Source organism: Symphalangus syndactylus, chromosome 10, assembly GCF_028878055.3.
Source record: "Symphalangus syndactylus isolate Jambi chromosome 10, NHGRI_mSymSyn1-v2.1_pri, whole genome shotgun sequence".
NCBI classification, from domain to species: Eukaryota; Metazoa; Chordata; class Mammalia; order Primates; family Hylobatidae; genus Symphalangus; species Symphalangus syndactylus.
The window spans coordinates 118,464,571-118,487,346 of NC_072432.2; the positions used below are offsets into that span (position 1 = coordinate 118,464,571).

A 22,776-nucleotide genomic window follows, 5' to 3' on the forward strand; every position below is an offset into this window, starting at 1 on the left:
TAACACAAATTAAATGAATTATTGGGGAGGCAGTCTTTTGTTCAGAATTCGTAAGGTTTGTGTTGTTAGCATGGTGTATTTTTAAAAGAATGATAAAAATAATCATGTTTAAAGAAATAAATTTACTTTAATGGTACTTTCAAAAAGACTAATCCATAACAAATTAAGTTATACCGTATTTCCTTTGCTACCCAGAACCACACGGCTGGTTGTCAACACATATTGAAGAAATGTAAGCAAAATACAGAAAGTGATGATTTTCAAAAGGAAGAGAAGAAACTCCTTTTCAACACTTTATATCGTTTATTAATGCAGTATACATTAGATCTAAAATCTGCAGTTTCTAAGCACACCATGTTTAGATCTTTCAGATCCTTCTGCAGTTTTAGGTTATTTCTACAGAGGTACCTTTAAGTGAATGAATAACACATTCTGTAATTCCTGAAAATATAGTACAGAGTGAAATGATTTAAATATAATTTAGGCACATATTGATTATGAAAATAGATTATCTCTCAATACAATACTTCTCTGTCTTGGTAAAAACAATAAAGCAAAGAAAATAATTCATTTCTGAAGTTGCTTTCCTTCACTTGTAAAGGTCTGATCTCCTCCCACTATGCATATGTACCCTTTACTGTTAAGGAAAGCTTTGCATATGTAGATATAGAAGAATAAGCTACGTAAATACTAAAGATATGTCATTCTCCCAAAGGAGACACAGGTGGTTTTCAATGATTCCTTGCCTCATGTTGATGAGTCTGTAGAATTCAGAACCCATTTGGACACAGCTAATATCCCTGCTCTTGGGGTAGAAAATAAGGACACCAGGTCATTGGTAGGGAGGTACAGGCCCTTCCTCTGCTGCTGCAGAGACATAACGACTCAAGAAAATTGGGCTAAAATTTGTTTTAAAAAAAAAAACCACAAAAAAAATAAGTAAAAGAATCACAGGTGCTGACTGATTGATATTACATCTTGGACCAGCCAAATGCCTTTATTTTTACTTTACATCTATTTTTTTGGTGGCTGTAATCAAATGTGTGTTTAAAATTCCTCATTCCCCACTGTAGGGTTCTAGCTGCAGTTATATTACATTGTCTTTTAGCAGGCAACTCTACCATATTCACTCATATAAGCTTTGATTGCAGTAGCTCTGGATTTAGTATCTATTTCTAAGCTGGCCCTGTGTAAACTATTTGGTATTTGAATTAAATGAATATTAATGATGCACCTTGGTTTTTTTGGTTTTGAAGTATCTTACTATGCTTGTGATGACTGTATGAGAAAACTAGGCTAACAGTGTAAATAGATAGATAGAATTGCTTGGTCTGGTGTTGAGTGGAACTTGCCTAGAATGAAATTCTGAGAAATTCTCATTTATAAGTGTTGTAGTGATAGGTAAGTTATTCCTCCATCCAGAGTTCCACTGTACCTTTGGAATAACAGTGATGTACAACGATGTCTTTCTTTCCACTCTGTCTCAATCAGTAAGATCTGGATATTACTTTAATTTAGCTACTGTTCTGTCCTAAAAAGTAAACATTATAAAAATGAACCTGAAAAGAGTCTTAGGGAGTCTGATCTCACCATATTCATACGGTGTGACAGGTATTTAAAGAGGGGAGGCATCACTAAAGCTATTTATAAACCTGAACAACCTTTTCCAAGTTTTCATAAAGTTTTAACAATTTAAATATCCATACTGCATCTAGGAATTCAATAAATATAATTGCATATGTTGTGCTTTCCATAAATTAAAATCCTCAAATGCATCTCAAACCAAGATGGTATTTCCACATCATGCCTATTTAAAAGCAAATATAATAGATACTATTCCTGGTCATAAAACCGGGTAAACCCCCCTACCCCGTTCAAAAGGCAGCAATATCTAGTTTCCCTACATCTATTAAATGAGTGCTTTTCTGTTAAAAATCAGAATATGGAAAAAAAGTCAGTTTTTTCCCTTATGCACCGCTCAAAACAAGCATAATCCTCTAAATGTTTTTTTTTAAATTTCCTTACAGTGTTATTTCTTCTAGACAACTGAGTGGGTGGAGAAAGAAAAGTGATAAGGAAAACATTTTCATCTTTTACATCTTCCTCCAGCCCCTAAAATTCTCATCTGACACTTTGTGACATGTGTAGTGGTGTCAGCATCTCTTCAAATATAGCTCCCTTCACGTTGGACCCTCTCAGGTTGGCTTCTTGAAGATCACACCCAGACAGATCACAATTCTGCAAGATGAAAACAATGTTCAGGTAATTCATGTGGAGATTTCAGGCCTTATCTGTTTCTGCTCAAAACGATCTCTGGGGCAGATTAGGAAAATGTTCTTATAGAATAAAACTCAGTTAATTTCCGGAAAACTGATGATACACCACCCTAAATTAAGATGTTCTTCTATCTGTATTTGTTACCTCTAGTTAATGTTCAGGCTGATCACCATAAATATGTATAAACAAAGGTTAAAGAGGAAGCATGTCTTTGTTCTTGCATATTTTATAATGAGACACTGAAAACAGGGGTCCCCAACCCCTGGGCCACAAACTGATACTGGTCCATGGCCTGTTAAGAATCAGGCCACACAGCGGGAGGTCACCAGTAGATGAAGCTTCATCTGTATTTACAGCCAGTCCCTGTATGGCTCAAGTTACAGCCTAAGCTCCACCTCCTGTCAGATCAGCAGGGGCATTAGATTCACACAGGAGAGTGAACCCTATTGTGAACTGCACATGTGAGGGATCTAGGTGGGGTACTCCTTATGAGAATCTAATGCCTGATGATCTGTCACTGTCTCCAGCACCCCCAGATGCGACTGTCTAGTTGCAAGAAAACAAACTCAGGGCTCCCACTGATTCTACATTATGGTGAGTTATATAATTATTTCATTATATATTACAATGTAATACTAGTAGAAATAAAGTGCACAATAAATGTAACGCACTTGAATCATCCCAAAACCAGCCCCTGACTCTGATCTGTGAAAATATTTTCTTCCACAAAACCAGTCCCTGGTGCCAAAAAGGTTGGGGACCACTGATTTAAAATACAGAATGGATTCCAACATAATAAATAAATACACACACACACACACACACACACACACAAAATTTTTTTTTGAAACGGAGTTTTGCTCTTGTTGCCCAGGCTGGAGTGCAATCTCGGCTCACTGCAACCTCCACCTCTAGGATTCGAGCGATTCTCCTGCCTCAGCTTCCCAAGTAGCTGGGGTTATAGGCGCTCACCACCATGCCTGGCTAATTTTTTGTATTTTTAGTAGAGACGGGGTTTCACCACGTTGGCCAGGCTGGTCTCAAACTCCTGACCTCAAGTGATTCACCCACCTTGGCCTCCCAAAGTGCTGGGGTCACAGGAATGAGCCACTGCACCTGGCCCCAAGGTAATAAATATTATCAAAACAATTTTACTATGATCCAAGAACAACAACAACAAAAGGAATGAGATGGGGGGAAGACTATTTTTTTTTTTAATCTGAAAAGACTTTACTTAATCAAATTGTGTAATAGATTTTTCCATTCCTTAGCCCTGGTATTTTTATAGCAAGGAACTGCCCTTCTTTTTAAAGCCCCAAAGGTATGTATATAATACAAAGAGTTTTGACAGATGTACAGAATAGTGTAACCACCGCAATTTGAAGCTGTTTCTTAATTTGTCTTGAGATCACGGAGCGGTAAGATAGAGATTCCAGTTAAGTCCCTGGATATGATAGGGGACAATGGTTAGAGAGAAGGGTGACTAAATGTAACCTGTTAGAACAAATGTCAGTAGCTCTACCCTCAATAGTCAACCTGATCAGTCTTTGTAATCAGTTAGAGAAAGGGAGGCTTTTGCTGCTAGGCCACACTGAGTACACATTACTAAAACCAAGGAAAAAAATATAATCTTAGGTGAAAGCAATGTAACAAATAATAAATAATTGTGCTCATGATAGGATTATAGTTAGGCCAATTCTTTTTGCCTTGAAGTTGAAAGGGGCCTGCTACTCTGCTACTGAGAGCTATCAAGAGATCTAGGCAAAAATATTAAGAAAAAACATTAACAGCAAGCTAAATTTTGACATACCGTTCTCTGCTATCCAATTTATACCAGATTTCATAGCTACCAACCACATGTGGCTACTTAAATTTAAATGAATTAAAATTAAATAAAACTTAAAAATCAATTTCTCATCTGCACTAGCCAAATCTCAAGTGCTCAATAGCTATATATGGGTGGTAGCTACTATACTGAACAGCACAGATATAGAACATGTCCCTCCTGCACAAAGTGCTATTGGATAGTGCTGATGTAGACCTATCAACAGCTATCAAGTCGGCTAGCTAAACTGGCAAATTAAGAAGACATACAAATATAATTCTTTGAAAAAGACGACTAAGCAAAATTATAATCTCAAGCTGAAAACCAAAAACATATGGTTCCAATTTCAAATAGACTTTTCCTGAACCTGATTTCAAACCTGGATATCATTTAAATTTCTCAAGTAGTTTAAGAAGTAATCTAGCCCATTTAATTCTGTTCGGAATTAAATTTTATGGAAAATGCAATACATTAGATAACGCATCTATCAAACTTATTTACTTGAGAAAAACTCAAGGAAAAGGAGAGAAATGAAATCAACTTAGACTAAATGTCAGATGAGTCTTCCAATCCAGTTTTACCAGCCAACTACTTTGTTTTGATTTCAATAAATTTTGCATGAGATGCTTAGTAAGTCTAGAGTAATAAAAATTCTTAAAATGTTGGTGAACTCACCTCTAAATCAGTTCCTGCCAGAGTTGCTCCTCTGAGGTTACAGTTCTTCAACTTTGCATTTTTTAAGGTAGCCACTCTCAGGTTAATTCCTGTCATCTGACTTCCTTCCATATCCACACCTTTCAGATTAGCACCTACAGTGAACACATTCTGGGAGTAGTTTAACTTAAAAATATAGTTATCTACCTTCAGCAAAACTGCAAGATGACTTAATGGGGGCCTCTTTTAACTTTTGGAAATTAATCTAAAATCTTGTCTCTCAACAAATTTATATATATAAACAGTTTACTGATGAAAGAATGCTTTCACAATACTTTTGAGGGAAGAAATTTAGTTCTGTCTTATGATGGTTAGCACTTTCATAATATGCCTCTACAGGTTTATGATAAGGGAGTTAAGTAGTCTCCTAAATATACAAGTAAACAAAGTGATCAGTCACAAATAACAATAAATTAAGAAACAATACATTAAATCTAAAAATGATTTTTAAAAACTCCCTGGCTTTATGCAAATGAAATTTTTCCTTTTGGTCAGTGTAAGAATATTTTATTCCATTTGAAAGTTTAAGATGTTGATATTTAATTTTCCAGCTAAAACCTTATTAAATATTTGAGGCTTTATTTTTTCTGAGACCTCAGTTTTGATTAGCATTTGACTGAAACCAAATGGAGGTTTCTTACCACTTTGGAAGTTCTCCAAATATGATGACAGAAGAAACCTATCCCCTACAGCTATCCTGTTTCACCCTTAACAATTATTTTCCAGGGATTTTTCCTTTACAGCCTGCTTCCTCCGTAGAATAGGTATTTACAGAAAGGATCTCACCTTCTAAATTGGCTTTAAGACCAGAAGGATCCTCAAAATTACACAGTTTCAGGGATGCTCCTTCTGCATTAGAACAGAGCATCTTGACTCCCTGGAGATTTGCACACTGCAAAGAAAAGAGAAAAGTCCTGGTTGTAAGATTCATAATTTTGTTCAAATTAGCTCAAACAGTAAAAGAAAAAAAATAGAAAAGGAGAAAAGGCTCAACTCAACACACTCATAATCAATTATTTTCTGTTTACAATAAAGGCTTTTCTAATTAAACACAGTAAGAACTGGGAACATTTGAAAGAAAAAATTTTTTAAAGAACTGTTTTTTTTAAAAAAATGCAAATTAACAATAGCATGCTCATTTTACATGAAACATAACGGTTCAGATAAAGAAGTTGGGAGAGTCAGAACTATGACATCTCTGTCTCTATTTTTATAAACATACCTATGCATGACAATGAAACAGTCAAAACGTATGGGTAAGGAAGGCATAGACTTGTTAGGGGTATGGATTTTCTTATTACTGTAGGAATCTTAATGTTCTAAGTGAAATTCTTGATATTCTAAGATGCTACTACTGCCTTCAAGTCAGAGGTCAGAATACAAAAGCCAGCATTTAAAGGCATTATTTAGTTAGAAAACACTAACAAGATGCTGGTTGGGTCTTTCTGCACCAACCATGGCTAAACATTATCAACCTTGAGCAGGCACATCACAATGCATAATGCAGGACAGAGAGTAAAATGGTAGAAAATATATGTTTTAAGACTTTATTTTTTTGTTTTGTTTTGTTTGAGACAAAGTTTCACTCCATCACCCAGGATGGAGTGCAGTGGTGCTATCTCAGCTCACTGCAACCTCTGCCTCCCAAGTTCAAGTGATTCTCGTGCCTCAGCCTCCTGAGTAGCTTGGATTACAGGCATGCACCACCACGCCTGGCTAATTTTTGTATTTTTAGTAGAGACGGGGTTTCGCCATGTTGGCTAGGATGGTCTTGACCTCAAGTGATCTGCCTGCCTCTGCCTCCCAAAGTGCTGGGTTTACAGGCATGACCCACCACATGCAGCCAAGAGTTTTAAATTATGTTCATTTATCTCAAAGAGTTTTTGACAAAAATCTTTTTTTTTTGTCCTTAACACAAAGATGCCTCTCGACATTTCACTATTTAAAGACTAGGTCCTTCAAACGTTTTTTTGATGTTAGTCTTTTTCCTGTTTTGCTACTAACCTGACCCTTCATGGTAAGACAGAATAAGAACAGTGAAAGTAACTAAAATGCATATTTGGTAGATTTTGTTACTAGCTCTGATACATAGCTTCATGTAAGCTGCAGCTAATGAGTAAAACTCAAGTTAGAGTAATTCAATAAATGACTACCAAAAGCAAGATGGTATTAATTCAAAAGACATACAGAAATGGGCCTTGGTGGTAAGGAACTTAAAGTTGTTAAAAATTAATAGATTTCACTGTTGGTCTGCATATATCCTCTAACTTCAAATAAACACAGATAACTGTTATAAATACATACATATACATATATAAATATATGCATATATGTAGAGAGAGGGAAAAAGCCACTGAGATGTTAACTTCCACAAACTGATGCATACCATGTTTATTTCAAAATATCTGTCAAATACTTCTTGAGCAATAACATTTTCCCATTCCAGAAATGAGGCTGAATAGATTTCAAGGTTCCTTTCAGCTTTACCTTTATAATTTGCTGAAAATATGAGTCCTGATAAACAAAGTACAGTATATTGAGGAGATCAAGAACTAATTCCAAGATTTAATTTCTTATTAGTTGCTAAACCTTTCAGGTCTGTTTAATAAAGGATATCAAACCTATAAAACCAAATTCATTTCACTTTCAGACCTTTAGTCTTATATCAACATAATAAATTATCTGTTTTCAAGTAAAAGCTCCAGTAAAAGATACTTATAATTCTTCTCTCAAAGGCTCTTTGAGACTGTTCAATAGACTAAACATTTAATTTTCTCTTGTAGCCTAAAATGATACTTACGTCAAGCACTGATCCAGAGAGATCAGCTCGTTCAAGATTTGCACAGCAAAGATTTGCATGTGCAAGATTACAGCGGCTTAAATTGGCCATTTTGAAGTTAATGTATCGAAGGTCCAAACGAGAAAGATCAGCACCACTGAAGTTCAAACCCTGAAATAAAAAAGCACAAACTGTCACCAGAACTAAATCGTCTGTTTGTATTACATTTAATTACTATAGCTAACCACCAAGTTTTTTTTAGAAGCAATTGGCAGTTCAGTCACTTGGAGTTTATTACAAAACATGATAAAATGGAACTTAGACACATAAGTGTCCTTAAATAGGTTCCTCATAAAAGAAACTCTATCAATATATATATTAGAATATAGCCTGGCTATAATTCATTTATGCATAGAAGTTTCTAAAGAGGGATCTCTGTTAGTCCTATACCTGCTAATAAGTATTTAAACCTAATTACATTTAAATTATTTTATTAATTCAAAACAGTTTATTAGGCAAAAATGAGTACTGTGGTCTTTACAATCTGAAAATGCTATAGTACACATAAGTAAAGTACCTGCCACTGATCAGCCCATATATTGCAAATGTACAAATACTGACTTTTAAAAAACTGCTGCAATTTCTATGCATTATTCATAAACTGCTGCATGAGGTATAATTAGACAATTTAAAAAGGCTATTATTATTGCATCTCTTTTTGGTTAACCATTTCAGAACTAAATCAATGCTATGACTCATAATTAAATTAGATCTTGCATGTAAAAGAAAAATGAAGCAAGATAATCCCAAAACACTAGAAGAATGGAAAATTTTATTCATAGATTTGCTGATAGAAATAATTAATGTAAAAGTCTGCTAATTACCTGGCATCGCAGTTCTGACTTGGTTGGAGTTGCTAGCAAAAATCGGACAAATTCCTTTCGGGATATTGGTGAATGATCCTCCGGTGGTTGAGAATTCTTGAAAAAGATATTAAGAAATTAGTGGAGTCTTTTGGGAGATAGCTACAATAAATGTAACACTGGCTAATGTAAAAACAGGTTTACCTTTATTGCCACTTCTAGGTGTTCAATCAATGAGTCAATACCAAAAAATCTTGCTTCTTCTAACACACCTATCAGAACAAAAATAATTCTGAAACAACCTAATTCAGTGAATGTATTACATTCATTTTGAATTTAGTAAAATATGATTAGTTCACATAATCTTAACATTTAATTGCCTTTTTAAATGGAGCAGATCTGAACAGGTTTGCCACAAGTATCTTTTACATACTGAATCAGAAAATGATGGAAATGAATAAAAGTTTAAAAAGTACAAAAAAGTCAGAAGTACAATTCAGAAATCTGTCTTATAGGAGAATAAATTTTAAAAATATTTGTAAATACTAAAAGAGCTTTCATTTATCATTTACTTTAACTTGGTAAAAAAAAATGTACATCCTGGCCGGGCGCGGTGGCTCACGCCTGTAATCCCAGCACTTTGGGAGGCCGAGGCGGGCAGATCACAAGGTCAGGAGATCAAGACCATCCTGGCTAACACAGTGAAACCCCGTCTCTACTAAAAACACAAAAAATTAGCCGGGCGAAGTGGCGGGCGCCTGTAGTCCCAGCTACTCCTCGGGAGGCTGAGGCAGGAGAATGGCGTGAACCCCGGCGGGTGGAGCCTGCAGTGAGCCGAGATCGCGCCACTGCACTCCAGCCTTGGCGACAGGAAGACTCTGTCTCAAAAAAAAAAAAAAAGTACATCCTTTACATGACTTGGTATGTTTACTTATTCTAATCTGTTAATAAACATCATCAGAATGTGTGGGAATACATTTGGGTTCCATTATCTTTCAAATGAGAAGACCTCGATCAGTTGGCTGTCAACTCAATAAAAAACTACTTAGAACTCTGGAATTACAAAGAAAGTATCAGACATACTCCCTTCAAACATTTACAACCTAATAAGGGTAAGCAGATATAGAAAACCACAAGCAGTTATTTAGGAAGAATAATACAATCTTTTCTGTGAAGACCAAACTCTATGGTCAATAATCCAATTGTAAAACAAACGCCATCCAAGGTACAGCATCGGGCTACCACTCTGGCATACAGGGTCCACATTTCCCCTTCAAGAGGCATCCAAAGATTATGCCATTCTGGTCGGATATATATCCCTGGTGGAAACTCAACATATTATATTGTGGGCCATGCTCTCAATTTGCCAAGATCTAAGTAAAGCAGAACTCTTAGGGAATGCAGCCAGGGTATGTTTCTAATTCTAGGTTTAGAATTAAACCTTTAAAACATCCAGAGAAGCCATAGAAATACAAAAGACAGGCCGGGCTCACATCTGTAATCCCAGCACTTTGGGAGGCTGAGGTGGGTAGATCACTTGAGGTCAGGAGTTCAAGACCAGCCTGGCCAACACATGGTGAAACCCCGTCTCTACTAAAAATACAAAAAATTAGCCAGGCATGGTGGCAGGCGCCTGTAGTCCCAGCTACTCGGGAGGCTGAGGCAGAAGAATGGCATGAACCCGGGAGGCGGAGCTTGCAGTGAGCCGTGATCATGCCACTGCACTCCCGCCTCAGAAACAGAGCGAGACTCCGTGTCAAAAAACAACAAAACAAACAAACAAAAAAACAAAACAAATATTAGCTGGGCATCATGGTGTGTGCCTGTAATCCCAGCTACTTGGGAAGTTAAGGCAGGAGAATCACTGGAACCCAGGAGGCACAGGTTGCAGTGAGCAGAGATCACGCCATTGTACTCCAGCCTGGGTGACAGAGCAAGACTCTGTCTCAAAAAAAAAAAAAATTTGGATTTGAATCCCAGCTCTGCCACTCACTACTTTTTGGTGTTAGTGAAATTACTGTAGATTGTTTTAAAGTGTATAATTACTTGGGGCAACCTGTAGGCAATGTAAAGAGTTTGGATGGAAACTGTACTAACTAAAAATAATGCTTTATAAAATGAATCCAGCAGAGAGCTCTGCTTTTTGAACACTTGAACAAATAAAAGAAATGGTTGAGAAACAAAAAGAAAAAAACTAGCAAATCTTGGTAATAGCTTGGTTTGCAGATGTGTGGCACAGCATGGATAAATATATTTCTGACGTTATTTTCTAGGCAAGTAGGATACAAAATGCTATCAATAATTTGAAGAAAAATTAAAATGGGAGAAATAGAAAGCAACAAGAATTTAGTTATAAAGTTATAGAACTAGCTAAAAGGGTCAAATAATATCTTTTTTTTTTTTTGCAATAGGTACATGTTCAAGGGAATATAAAGTTTGTTATAGCAACACTAAAAGTTAATGGGTGTTTTGTATTTCACTACAGAAACTGTAAGCCAGCAGTCCTCAGGCTGATTCTGATGTGTTCAGCATGTAATGTTTTCAAAATAAAAATGCGTCACATAAAATTTTAGATACCCAGGTTTTCTTTAAAAACCAAGGTTCTGGCACTCTACGTCTGTCCACTTTGCACATGGCAATGATCTGCTAAAGCTGATAGGCATGTGACCTCAAACTTGCCACTGCCTACCATTCCTCAAGTACTAACATCACATCACCTTCAGTCACTTGGAGGCCTATTAGCTTCCAAATGTGCAACCAGTGTTTTATAAGGGCTTTTGTCTACATCACCTCCATGAACCTTCACAAAAATCTTGTGATGTAGATAGGGTCGAGAGTGCTTTTAACACTCATTTTTCCAATATGACTCAGAGAAATTTTCCCCAAGTTAGTCTCCCTAAGTTAGCAAGTTGTAGAATCAAGACTCTAATTGAGAATTATGACTGCAAGCCATGATTTGCCCTCTTGACTACTCTAGTTCTCACAAAATGTGGGGAATATCCAGAACTTGGAGCCAAGTTACATTCTTAATTCAATTTGGGAAACAACAAAACCCTTTAAAGTCACTTGTGATAGAATGTAAATCAATTTAGAATATAAAGTTGATGTGTATGGCTTAGATATTTACCTATATGTACAAAGACTACCTACCTGAAGGACCACCTGCCCGTGCCTAAATCTATTTCTACACCTATATCACTCATATACATGTGAAAACATCTAGTTTAAAAAATAGAAAAAATATATACTTTTACTTTATGGAAATATACTGTTACTGAGTGAAACAAAGTTAAAATCTTAAACTTACAAAAATGTGAGTAGTTACATAATTATATTGAAAGTCTACATAAACTCACCCAATAAATTAATGCCATCATTTACAATGAGCTGTCCATGACGCAAGTAGTTAAGAATGGGTTCAAAGTACTCAGGACTTCGGTCAATTAAGAAAGCTCCTCTATGATCTTGCTTATTTCCCCAGACACCTGTGTTACCATTATAATAAAGAAAGCCCCCCGTAAACAAAAAATAAAGTCAGAAATGTATGAGGAAAAAATTGCTAAATATAAGTTTTTACTCTTAAAAACTGACATAATTAGTAAAAGTACAGAAGGTCAGGAGTTATAAAGTCAGCACAGATACAAAACAGGTAAGATGAAATGTGAAAACAACGTGTTACACTCACCTTTGTCCTTGAACATGTGGGCCAGCATACTGTCAGGTTCTTTATTCACTAAAGTGCTCCTAAGAATTCAGGGAAAAAAATTGATTTCTCCATTTGTCTTTATAAACAAACATATTTAAGTCAAGAGTATACTCGATCCCAGCTGCTCTCTCAAAAAGATGCATGCTACAACCTGGTAGGAGTAACGCTGGGAAACAAAAACGTGCAGTAAGTTGCCATTTATCAGATCCCTTCTAATAGGGTACTTCCTTTGATTTAAACATTGTTTTAATTTCCTTTGCTTTAAATACTTGTCTGTCTATCCTGTAAGCAAACTATTACAGAATAATATTCTTCATCTTCCAAGCTTACATTTTTCTGCCCTTTAATAAAAGCAGTTGTAGTCTCTACAAATTTCAGTAGTGTTAATTTTTACTTATATTGTGTGTTTATTACTCAATAGCTAAAAAGCATGTTCTAAAACACTGAAGTGATGCCTTTTATGCTCTCTCTGGAATGAACCATGTTTTTACTTTTTTCTTCAAAAAAAGTTATAAAAAATGGTTTCAGATCACATAGTATATTTAAGCAGCATTTGAGTATCTTTTAAGGAAATCAGCAAATTGAAGAACAAAGGGTACACAGTGCTTCTTTTGCATTCTCTTTCTCTCTAACACACATACATACACACCTACCGTGTAGTGGTAAAGTACCGCCCTCCAACATTTAATGTCAGCCAGTCTGTGTGGAATCCTAACAATCCCTCAGGAGGCTTAGAATCTGTCTGAGGATCTAGAGATGACATGTAGAAAATAATACAAATATTAAGATTGGGGATTCTGGGAAGATGGTAATGGCATAATTTTTTAAACTGAATACACACATAATAAAAGCATACCAGAGCTACTAGGACAGCAATACCCAAACCCACAGACTGCATCTAAAACAACACTAGGTGATAAGGTAGTCCCACCAATACCAACAGCTATAAGTGCAGCATGCTTTCAGCGCCTGTGAAAGAAAAAGCAGAGAGAAGCAAACAGGGTATATGATGAACCCATGAATGTCAAAGCCATCCATAGATACTGACTTCATTGCTTAATAAGTCTAGCTGAGAACAACAGATTGAGATCACCCCAAAAGTGGGTGATGCAAGTAGTCTGCAGTAAGATCTGATAGGGCTAAAAATAAACTCTTAAAACCAAATGGCCAAAACTCCCTTCTATGGACAAAGCCCCATACTGATAAGATGCTGGGAAAATAATCCAAGTTGAATGCAACAAAGACAACAGAGACAAAAAAAAAAAAAAAAAAAAAAGGACTCCAGACGAAAGTTAAGAGGTCTAATAGACCAGAATATACCAGAAAATGAGTTCTGTATATTTTTAACACTTCACAAAAACAACAGAAAAGGAACTCTAGAGCCATGAAATTAGAAAAACTGTCCTGTCAGCCCTCTTTTCAAGTTAAGAAAAACTAACTTCATATAAAAATAAGCAATACAAAAGGACTGATCAAATGTAATACAAGTGTTAAAATAATAATTATGTCCTTGTAGATAATGAAAACATGCCAGAAATACCCACAAAATAGATCAAAATTATAATCTAATATTCCAAAACATGCTAAAAGTTTATACAAGGTATAAAACAATAATATAAACCAGGATTTAAAAATTCAGAAATGAGTAGCAAGAACTCCCAAGAGAATTAGAAATAAAAGAAAAATGATTTTTAAAGACTAAAGCAAAAGAAATACAAGAGTGATTAAACACAATAGACAATGACTTAAGGAAAAGAAAAGGTAAAAAAGAGAGTAGCTTGAAAAATTAAAAAGAAATGGCCAGACGTGGTGGCTCATGCCTATAATCCTCTGGGAGGCCGAGGTGGGTGGATTGCTTGAGCTCAGGAGTTCGATACCAGCCTGGGCAACGGGGCAAAACCCCAAAACCCCATCTCTACAAAAAATACAAAAAAATTATCCGGGCATGGTAGCACACATCTGCAGTCCCAGCTACTGGTGGGGGGCTGAGGCAGGAGGATCACTTGAACCCAGGAGGTTGAAGCTGTAGTGAGCCAAGATCATACCACTGCACTACAGCCTGAGTGACGAAGTGAGGCCCTGTCTCAAAAAAATAAATAAAAAGAAAGGAAAAGAAAGTTTCAAACATAAAAGACAAGTGTAAACAATCCACCCTACATACAATAGAGTCCTGAAAGAAGGAAATCAAATCAAAGTGAACAAAATAAAAATGTAAACTTCAAGAAAACTGTACTGAAATTTTAAAATACATACACTTGAAACTATATATTGAAAGGATTCATCACAGACTGAGAAAACCAATCCAGAACAACTCAGAACACCAATACACCAATAAATATTCTACTAAAATTACTGTAAAGAGAAATATCCTTTGGGTGATCTATGAAAAATAATCACATAAGAAAGATCAGATTTTTTGAAACCAACACCTCAAGCCAGAATAAAATGCAGTAACATATTTAAGATATTCAAAGAAAAATAACGTGAACCAAGGATTTTTCAATAGCTTCACTGAGGTATAATTAACATAGAACAAATTACACATACTAAAGTTTATAATTTAATAAGCTTTGACATATAATTTTATACCAAAATTATATAAAGATGGTGGATGGCAATAGCATCTTGCCATTGGAAGATGTCACAGAATATTGTTCTCATAGTTTCTTGCAGAGAAATCTACTAGAGAACAAGTTTCAGATAACCACTGGAAACATAACAAAAGGATTGGAGGTAAGTGTACACTTGAAGAAGTAAAACTAAATGAGTGTATAAAGGGAGACAGTATAACATACAATGGCTATATGTTCTGACAATTCAGAAACAATACCATTATTTTTAAGTAAGGGGAGAAAGGATTTAGCATATGAAAAACATTTAACTGTTTTTAGTAATTATATTGGTACTGAAAGTATTGAGTTTGTTACTCTGACATTTTTAGATGTGTTCATATATGGGGTAAAGTAAATGAGTAATTATGTGACATTATAATTCTATTAGTCCCCATGTCCCTGAAAGTCAGGATTAATGATATAGAAAAAGGAGACACAGATGTAAGACAGAAGAGGGTAAGTAAAAACCTTATAATCCTTAATATAAACTTTAAGTATTACTATGAACCCATGAGTTATTTCATCTATCCATATTTTGTTATTTATGACATATAAACTTTATCCTATAACATATATTATATACAAATTTTATCTCTACCTATATATTTTCAATTCTGTCCACCAAAAGGCATAGCAACAATAATGAACCCAATAGCGAAGAGCCTCCCTAGTACCCAGATTTGTCTTGAAATGACACTTCCCACTAAAAAAAATCAAGGCTTGTTGGAAAAATGTTGATCCAGGTCTGAGACAGGAAAAGGTTTTAAGATACCTTTATTCCAGATAATACCTGTTATTCCAGATAATAAGAAACCTATAAAATCCAACAAGGTTTGTTAAAAAGACCTGAAGAGATTTCCAGTGGTGAAAAATTAAGACCATCTGAACATCAATAAATGCAGAGGATGAAAATATACCAAATATTTTTAAATCCATGAGTTAATAACAATTAAAAAAACCTTACTTGATCATTTTTTATTGTGTTTGTATGCAGTGGACCAATTAAGTGACCATTGCCTGCCAATCACTGTTAGACCAATGGATAAAAGAAGATGAGGAGAAGTTCTTGCTTACAGTTTTAAGGTAGAGACAGACAGACAAGAGTATGCACTTACTGCTAAGTTGACAATGGCCTGTGCAACAATCCTGAGAACTACTTCCACTCACCAAATGCAATTAGTATGATGCTTTAAAAAATACTTAAATATTCAGAGTGTTGACTATATGGATCCAAAAAAATCAAATACTTTATCTTCCTTTTGGCCTTTTCTTTTGAGATATACAACTATAAGCTTTCTTCCAAATCAAAGGGTAGTGTGTGTGCACACCTGTGTGTGTGGTTGATACCAAGTCATTTTTTGGCTGATCTGATCACCGTGAAATACTGTCAGACACTACTTATGCAAGCAATATTTACTCACAAATATGTAATACAACACGTAGAAAAATTTTGACATTCACTATCAAAGAAAAAATTCTGAAACAAAACAATTGTTTCTAAAATCAAAACTACCTTACTATGTTACAGTTAATGAATATGTACACCTCCAGAGCATTTTAAAGGCATGTAAAAGACAAGGCATCCATAATAAACTACGATCATATAGTAAAAAATTTAACACACCTAATGCAGAATCAAAAAGTGTGAAGATTTGAATACAGCCATAAGATCATTTTTAATGTTTAAGCTTAATAGCCCCATTTAAAATAATTGCCATCCATCTTTTTTTTTTTTTTTTTGGCAGATAAAATTGGCTTTTAAAGTCACTTACCAATAAATGGCTCTCCTTCACAAACAAACAAAACATCATCATCCCTGGGGAAATCAAAATTTAAAAAGCTACCATCAAAATCTAAAAATCACATTAATTATCTGTTGCTTATAGGAACTATTCCTTAGAATTATATAGACAATAGGTTTTGCTATCAATCTAGACTGCAAAGAAGCTAAGTTTCCAATGCTTTGTTTAACCCCTTGAACTTAACTGTCTTTGAATTTAAATTCAAAAATAAGATCTTGCACATGAAAGTACTTTTGAAATGGGGGGAAAAAAATCCCCCTACACAAATGATGTGAGTTCAGCTTTCTTATCAATTGAGAATGAATAATTATGCTCAAAGGATAGATTAAAGTCACAGCCAACTCTTCTTTTTTTCTTTACATTTTTTACCCCTAAATCATCAGCTGTTGTGTGCTTTGGAGATGAAATAAACTGTCATATTAAATCTAGGAAAAATATAGCTGGAAGTAACTCTACTGTCAGTGTTTACCCACTACACATCCACCATACACTCAAATGTAAATGGCTGCATGTAACCCACAGTTCTGGACAATCAGTGCACATCCTCTTCCTCAACCCATTATACCAGATACTGTATTGTGAAGCAAAAATGAATAAACAGATATTTTATAGCTCAGAAGGCTTCAGTTATAACCTTCCATTGTAGAAGTTTTTATTTCCTATAAGACATCACAGGACACGTTAAATTTTTCTAAGAAGCAGAGTTTGTGTTTGTTAAGAAGGAAGTTAGGTTGATGAGGATCATCGTCCAACAATGTGACTCAGTTTTCCTTAGAAAGTGAAAGAAGCTAGGAGATACATATTGAAAAACTAAGAAATTATCCTAATTTATTTGGATTTAAAATGTAGTGTATAGTATTTCCTACTTGTTCACCATGCCAGTTTACTTTTTCAGATTAGTATAAAAATCTGTTTTCATTAACAAAACCCAACTAGCTGTGTGACCTGAGTGAGTCCTCAGCTTCACAGGTAATTCGTTTCCTCATCTGTAAAATGAAGGGTCTAGAACTGATTAACTGCAAAGCAGTATATTATATTGAAAGGCCATTTTGATCTGGATTTATACAGAGACTTTGTATATTATTATAAGTTAAAGCATCATTATCTTTACATCACCGATAAAAAAAACTCATGCTTTGCCAATTAAATGGTATAACTCAGGCAAAGCAATGATAACATAAGTGGCATAGTCAATACTTAATTTGTGTTCCCTTTACCATCTTCTTTGTTAAGCATCTTCCTGCTCCAAAATTCTCTGACCTCGTGAAGATGAGGTAAGGTGAACTACACACTTGTTTTAAAGAGATAAATCTGCATGGGATATTTAAGGAACAAACATAAGCCTATAATTATGGTGGATCACTGGTGATATCACTACTTAGAATTCTATCATATTTATAAGGTTTTTACAAAATCTGGCCTTTGTAATGATTATAAAATGCAAAGCATTCTTAGGAAATGATTAACAAGCAGGTGCATATAGAAGTGAAGAGATTAGATTTTTAATGTTAAAAACTGCATGTCTTACTAGATCCTTCTCTAGTACCACAAAGAAGAAATTCCTCATAGCCATATATGAACTATGCAGAAAGACTATCAGTATACTGAAATGTACTAAGGGTTTTCTAGCTGATCAACACACCTTAAGCCCAAATGATTTAAATTCCAAAGAGCAAATTCTAGGTAATCACTTCCCAAAATCCTGTATTCTTAACAGTGATTAAACTACTGCTTAAGGGAAACAGCATAGCACCAAGAAGTTGAGGCACACTGTTGACAACTTATAAAAAGGTGAAGGTTACCTGATCAAAGCAATATCATCAATCAGTCCACCTTTCCCATTATACACACTGGTGGCTTTTATGCCGAGTTTACTGCTGGCCACAGAAAGCAAATCAGATAAAGTTCCATATACAGCAACCACCTGTAAACACACCAGATTAATATGAACAATTTATTTAATAAATGTTATCCCCCACAAGTTATAAACCACCACACTAGAACAGTGCTAAAAAGATTATCATATAAAAGGAGACTTCAAGAGGTTCTTAACAGTGCCCCCTTTTCTTCCTGACTCATTTATTCACTTGGTGCCTAATATTGCCGACTCCTAAACTAGAACATAAGAAATCATCTCTGATCAAAACAATCTACAATCCTAAGATGTGTTAAATAGCGCTCCAGTTGTGAAGTAAGATAGACCTACACTTCGATCTAGAGTGTGACATTTTCTAGCTGTCAACTTGAGTCAATCTATTGATGCTTCTGTTGCTTTAACTAGAAATGAAGAAAATAGTAGCACCTACTTCAGAAGGTATTATGAGATGAGTTCATGCATAAGAGCTTAGCAAAGTGCCTGAGACCTAGTAAGTTCCTATTATGTTGTCCTTTTATTATTTATTCATTTGAATGGTTCATCCTTAGAATAGGAGTGTGCTGGTGCTGTTTATTATATCATTAACGACATCAACTACCAGAGGACAGATAACTTCCCACCTCATTTATTTAATTCTTCATTAACCAAGCCAGATTTTAGCACCTAACATTAAGAATAGAGCAAACAGTTGGGTGACAATAAATTGATCTGTCCTGCTGTGAATCAAGCAGTCTGATATATGTGCAAGATACATGCAACTGTTTAAGCAGGGTGCTGAGAATTTCTACATGTAAGTGAATTTTGTGCCCTGGTCCTAACTGTAACTATGGGTTCCCAGTGGCTGAGTTGTACAGTTGCACCATTATCAGTTATGACCTCTGAAAGTTAGGAATAAAAACTAGGTAAGGGTCGGGCACAGTGGTTCATGCCTGTAATCCCAGCACTTTGTGAGGCTGAGACGGGCAGAGCACTTAAGGCCTGGAGTTTGAGACCAGCCAGACCAACATGGAGAAACCCCGTCTTTACTAAAATACAAAAATCAGCTAGGTGTGCTGGCGCATGCCTGTAGCTACTCCAGAGGCTGAGGCATGAGAATTGCTTGAACCCGGGAAGCAGAGGTTGCAGCGAGCCAATGTTGCACCACTGCACTCCAGCCTGTATGACCAAGCAAGGCTCTGTCTCACCCCCCAAAAAAGAAAAATTAGTAGGTGAGGAGCTAAACACGAAGCACAGTCAGCTAGCTCATGGATGTCCCAAGATTATTATGTCAAGATGCCATATGAAGTGAGAACTAAGGCTGGTCCTCTGTCCACTAGTGACTGGAATACAGTGGACAGTTTCTAGTTAAATAAAGTAAAAATGGAGGACATGGAAAAAGCTGCTCGACAACATAGGAGTGTGCAGTTTTTCAAAAGCAGAGTACTCAGATTCTAACTTTTTTCTCTTGGATCAGAAGGATGAAAGCCAGAAGAGTGCTGGGGCATTTTGGAAAGTGTTGAAGGCAAGAAAAATTTAAGCGGAACCAAGTGCATTATAAAAAATAATGCACAACCCAAGTGTCTATAAGCAGGTAATTGCATAAATAAAATATGGTATATATATATACATATATATATACAATGGAATATTATTCAGCAATAAGAAACAATGAGGCCAGGTACAGTGGCTCATGACTGTAATCCTAGCACTTTGAGACGCTGTGGCAGGTGGATCGCTTGAGCCCAGGAGTTCGAGACCTGCCTGGCCAACATGGTGAAACACGGTCTCTATAAAAAAGTACAAAAAGTAGCCGAGCATGGAGGCACATGCCTGTAGTCTTAGCTTCTTGGGAGGCCGAGGTGGGAGGATCACCTGAGCATGCCAATTCAAGGCTGCAGTGAGCCAAGATCACGCCACTGCACTCCAGCCTGGACATGATGGGACGGAAAAGAAAAAAGGAAAGGAAAAAGAAAAGAAAAGAGAAAAGGAAAGGAAAGGAAAGCGAGAAGAGAAGAGACATGAATTCTGACACATGCTGCAACATGGATGAACCTTTCTGACAGTATGCTAAATGAAGTAAGCCAGTCACAAAAGGATAAATATTCTATGATACCACTCACATGAAAGTACCCCAAACAGGCAAATTCATACAGAAAGAAAGCAGAATAAAGGTTACCAAGGCATAGATGGGAATGGAGAGTTATTTCTTAATGGGTACAATTTCTGTTTGGGATGATGACCAAGTACTGGAAATAAACCGTGGTGATGGTTACACACATTGTGAATGTAAACAATGTCAATGAATTACACATTTAAAAAATGGTTAAAATAATAAATTTTGTTCCATCTTTTATCACAATAAAAAAAATGCAAAGCACTTGGCACAGTGTCCTACACACAGCAGGCTTGTCATAAATAATTAAAGCCTGAGTAGGGCTGGGCGCGGTGGCTCACGCCTGTAATCCCTACACTATGGAAGGCTGAGGAGGGTGGATTGCTTGAGCTCAGGAGTTCGAGACCAGCTTGGGCAACACAGTGAAACCCCATCTCTACTAAAATACAAAAAATTAGTCAGGTGTGGTAGCGTGCGCCTGCAGTCCCAGCTACTCGGGAGGCTGAGGCAGGAGAATTGCTTCAACCCGGGAGGCAGAGGTTGCAGTTAGCTGAGACCACGCCAACACACTCCAGCCTGGGTGATGGAGTGAGACTCCTTCTCCAAAGAAAAAAAAAAAAAAAAACAAAGCCTGAGTAAACTATGTCCCCCATATTTCCTATGATTGTTCACCTCTGCAACACAGTGAGGAATTCTGTAATTGCATTATACACATTCCTGGGACAAAGGGAAGCAAAATACAGTACCTAGGGCATTGCACACGGCAAAGCTGGGGTTGTGTTAAGGCAGAGAGCATGAAGAGAGTAAAGACAGAGAAGAGAGAAGCAAACATGCAAAGGAGCAAGAGATTGACCAAAGCAGATGCAAAACAACTTCTGCAGTCAGAAGGTGCTATGAGAGGAGGGTAAGAATCACAGGCACTTCTTTCCCAATTCAATGTTCTTGGCATAATTGCCATCATACAAAGAATTTTCTAAATTTTTCTTTTCCCTCTTGTTTACCTCTGGCTCTTATATCTCAGTATTGCTTTCTTTTGCCTGATATCCCCTCCTTGCCCTAACATCAACTTTCTCTCTCAGCATCTCTTTCACTGTTCTCTCTTGGCCATACCAAAAAATAGATGCAAGTTGAATGCACCTGCCTGTATTATGCTTAATACTTAATGTAATATTATAGCTTAAGATCTTGTATGACTTATTGAACTGTCATCTACTTCCATATGATTGACTTGGTTTTTCTGTGGATCAGTTGTCTTCCGATGAAAATAAAGGCCACCTGCCATGTTTTAAAGCTGTGCTGTCCAGTGTGGAAGCCACTAGCTTCATAAGTCTATTTAAATTTTAATCTATTAAAATTAAAAGTTAAAATGCAGTTCAGTCACACTGGCCACATTTCAAGCGCTCAACTGCCACACTGGCTAGTGGTTACCATATTGAATAGCACAAATTTCCATCATCTCAGTAGTTCTATTAGACAGTGCTATTCTAAAGAGCAGAAAAAAAAATGAAGGAAAAAAAACACCTATTTTAATTCCATTAGGCTTTCCCATGATATAGGAACCCAAAGTAACAAACTGATGAAATACAACTCAAGACCTGTTTGTTGTTTTATTTAGAGGTTTGGGATGTTGCCATCTTCCGTTTCTTCCCCACTGAAGTCAAATGTGACCAGACGATAGAAAAAAACCATGCATACTGCTTGGCAAGGACTATTTTCAAGGCAATCAAAGTACAATAGGTATTTCCTTGTAGGCTGTAAAACTACTAAGGAGCACAGTCTAGGTATAAATTGAATTCAACTTTTATTGCCACTTAAATCGATCCTAATAAAGTATCAAAAACAATTTACCATATCACTAAATATTTTCTAATCTGGCTGTCTGCCTGGATCCTAAAGGTCCAATAAAAAAAATTAATTTGCAAAAAGTTGTGATGAATTCTGTGAATAGAGGTGACCAATTATCCCTTGGTAAAGCTGATAAGCAGCACTAAAGAAGTACATTCCTGAGCTGTTCTACTAACAACCGCCATAGGTTCAAATGGTGCATTACCTGGCTTACAGCAGGTCTTTGATAAATATTTCTTGAATGTTGAGTGTTGAAGTAGGACACACCTTTTTTGTGTGACAGTCATATTCATTTAAGTCTCTTACACTGTCATTAGGGTAAAAAAATACACAGTATAAATGCAATTCTAAAGCAGTCTAGGCATGGTGGCTCACGCCTGTAATG

The 22,776-nt window shown here is 36.1% G+C and overlaps 1 protein-coding gene and 1 long non-coding RNA gene across 3 annotated transcripts in view; one reads left to right on the forward strand and one right to left on the reverse strand.

The window, feature by feature from the left end:
- Positions 1-102: 102 nt before the first annotated feature.
- The window catches only part of KCTD9 (potassium channel tetramerization domain containing 9), a 30,575-nt gene continuing 7,901 nt past the window's right edge, over positions 103-22,776 (reverse strand). The window contains exons 2-12 of one of the 2 annotated variants that reach the window (XM_055295754.2): positions 18,381-18,502; positions 16,549-16,592; positions 12,818-12,914; positions 12,144-12,202; positions 11,815-11,943; positions 8,663-8,730; positions 8,480-8,575; positions 7,617-7,766; positions 5,603-5,708; positions 4,778-4,911; positions 103-2,238 (exon numbers count right to left, since the gene is read on the reverse strand). In XM_055295754.2, coding sequence (XP_055151729.1) covers positions 2,122-2,238; positions 4,778-4,911; positions 5,603-5,708; positions 7,617-7,766; positions 8,480-8,575; positions 8,663-8,730; positions 11,815-11,943; positions 12,144-12,202; positions 12,818-12,914; positions 16,549-16,592; positions 18,381-18,502 — 1,122 coding nt within the window. In that variant the 3' untranslated portion in view covers positions 103-2,121. The remainder of the gene's footprint in view (positions 2,239-4,777; positions 4,912-5,602; positions 5,709-7,616; positions 7,767-8,479; positions 8,576-8,662; positions 8,731-11,814; positions 11,944-12,143; positions 12,203-12,817; positions 12,915-16,548; positions 16,593-18,380; positions 18,503-22,776) is intronic. The other variant, XM_063610879.1, reaches the window with a different exon arrangement.
- Positions 2,139-14,887, forward strand: LOC129491430 (uncharacterized). The gene is made up of 3 exons (XR_008660553.1): positions 2,139-2,262; positions 2,814-2,871; positions 14,828-14,887. It is a non-coding gene; the product is annotated as an uncharacterized lncRNA (long non-coding RNA).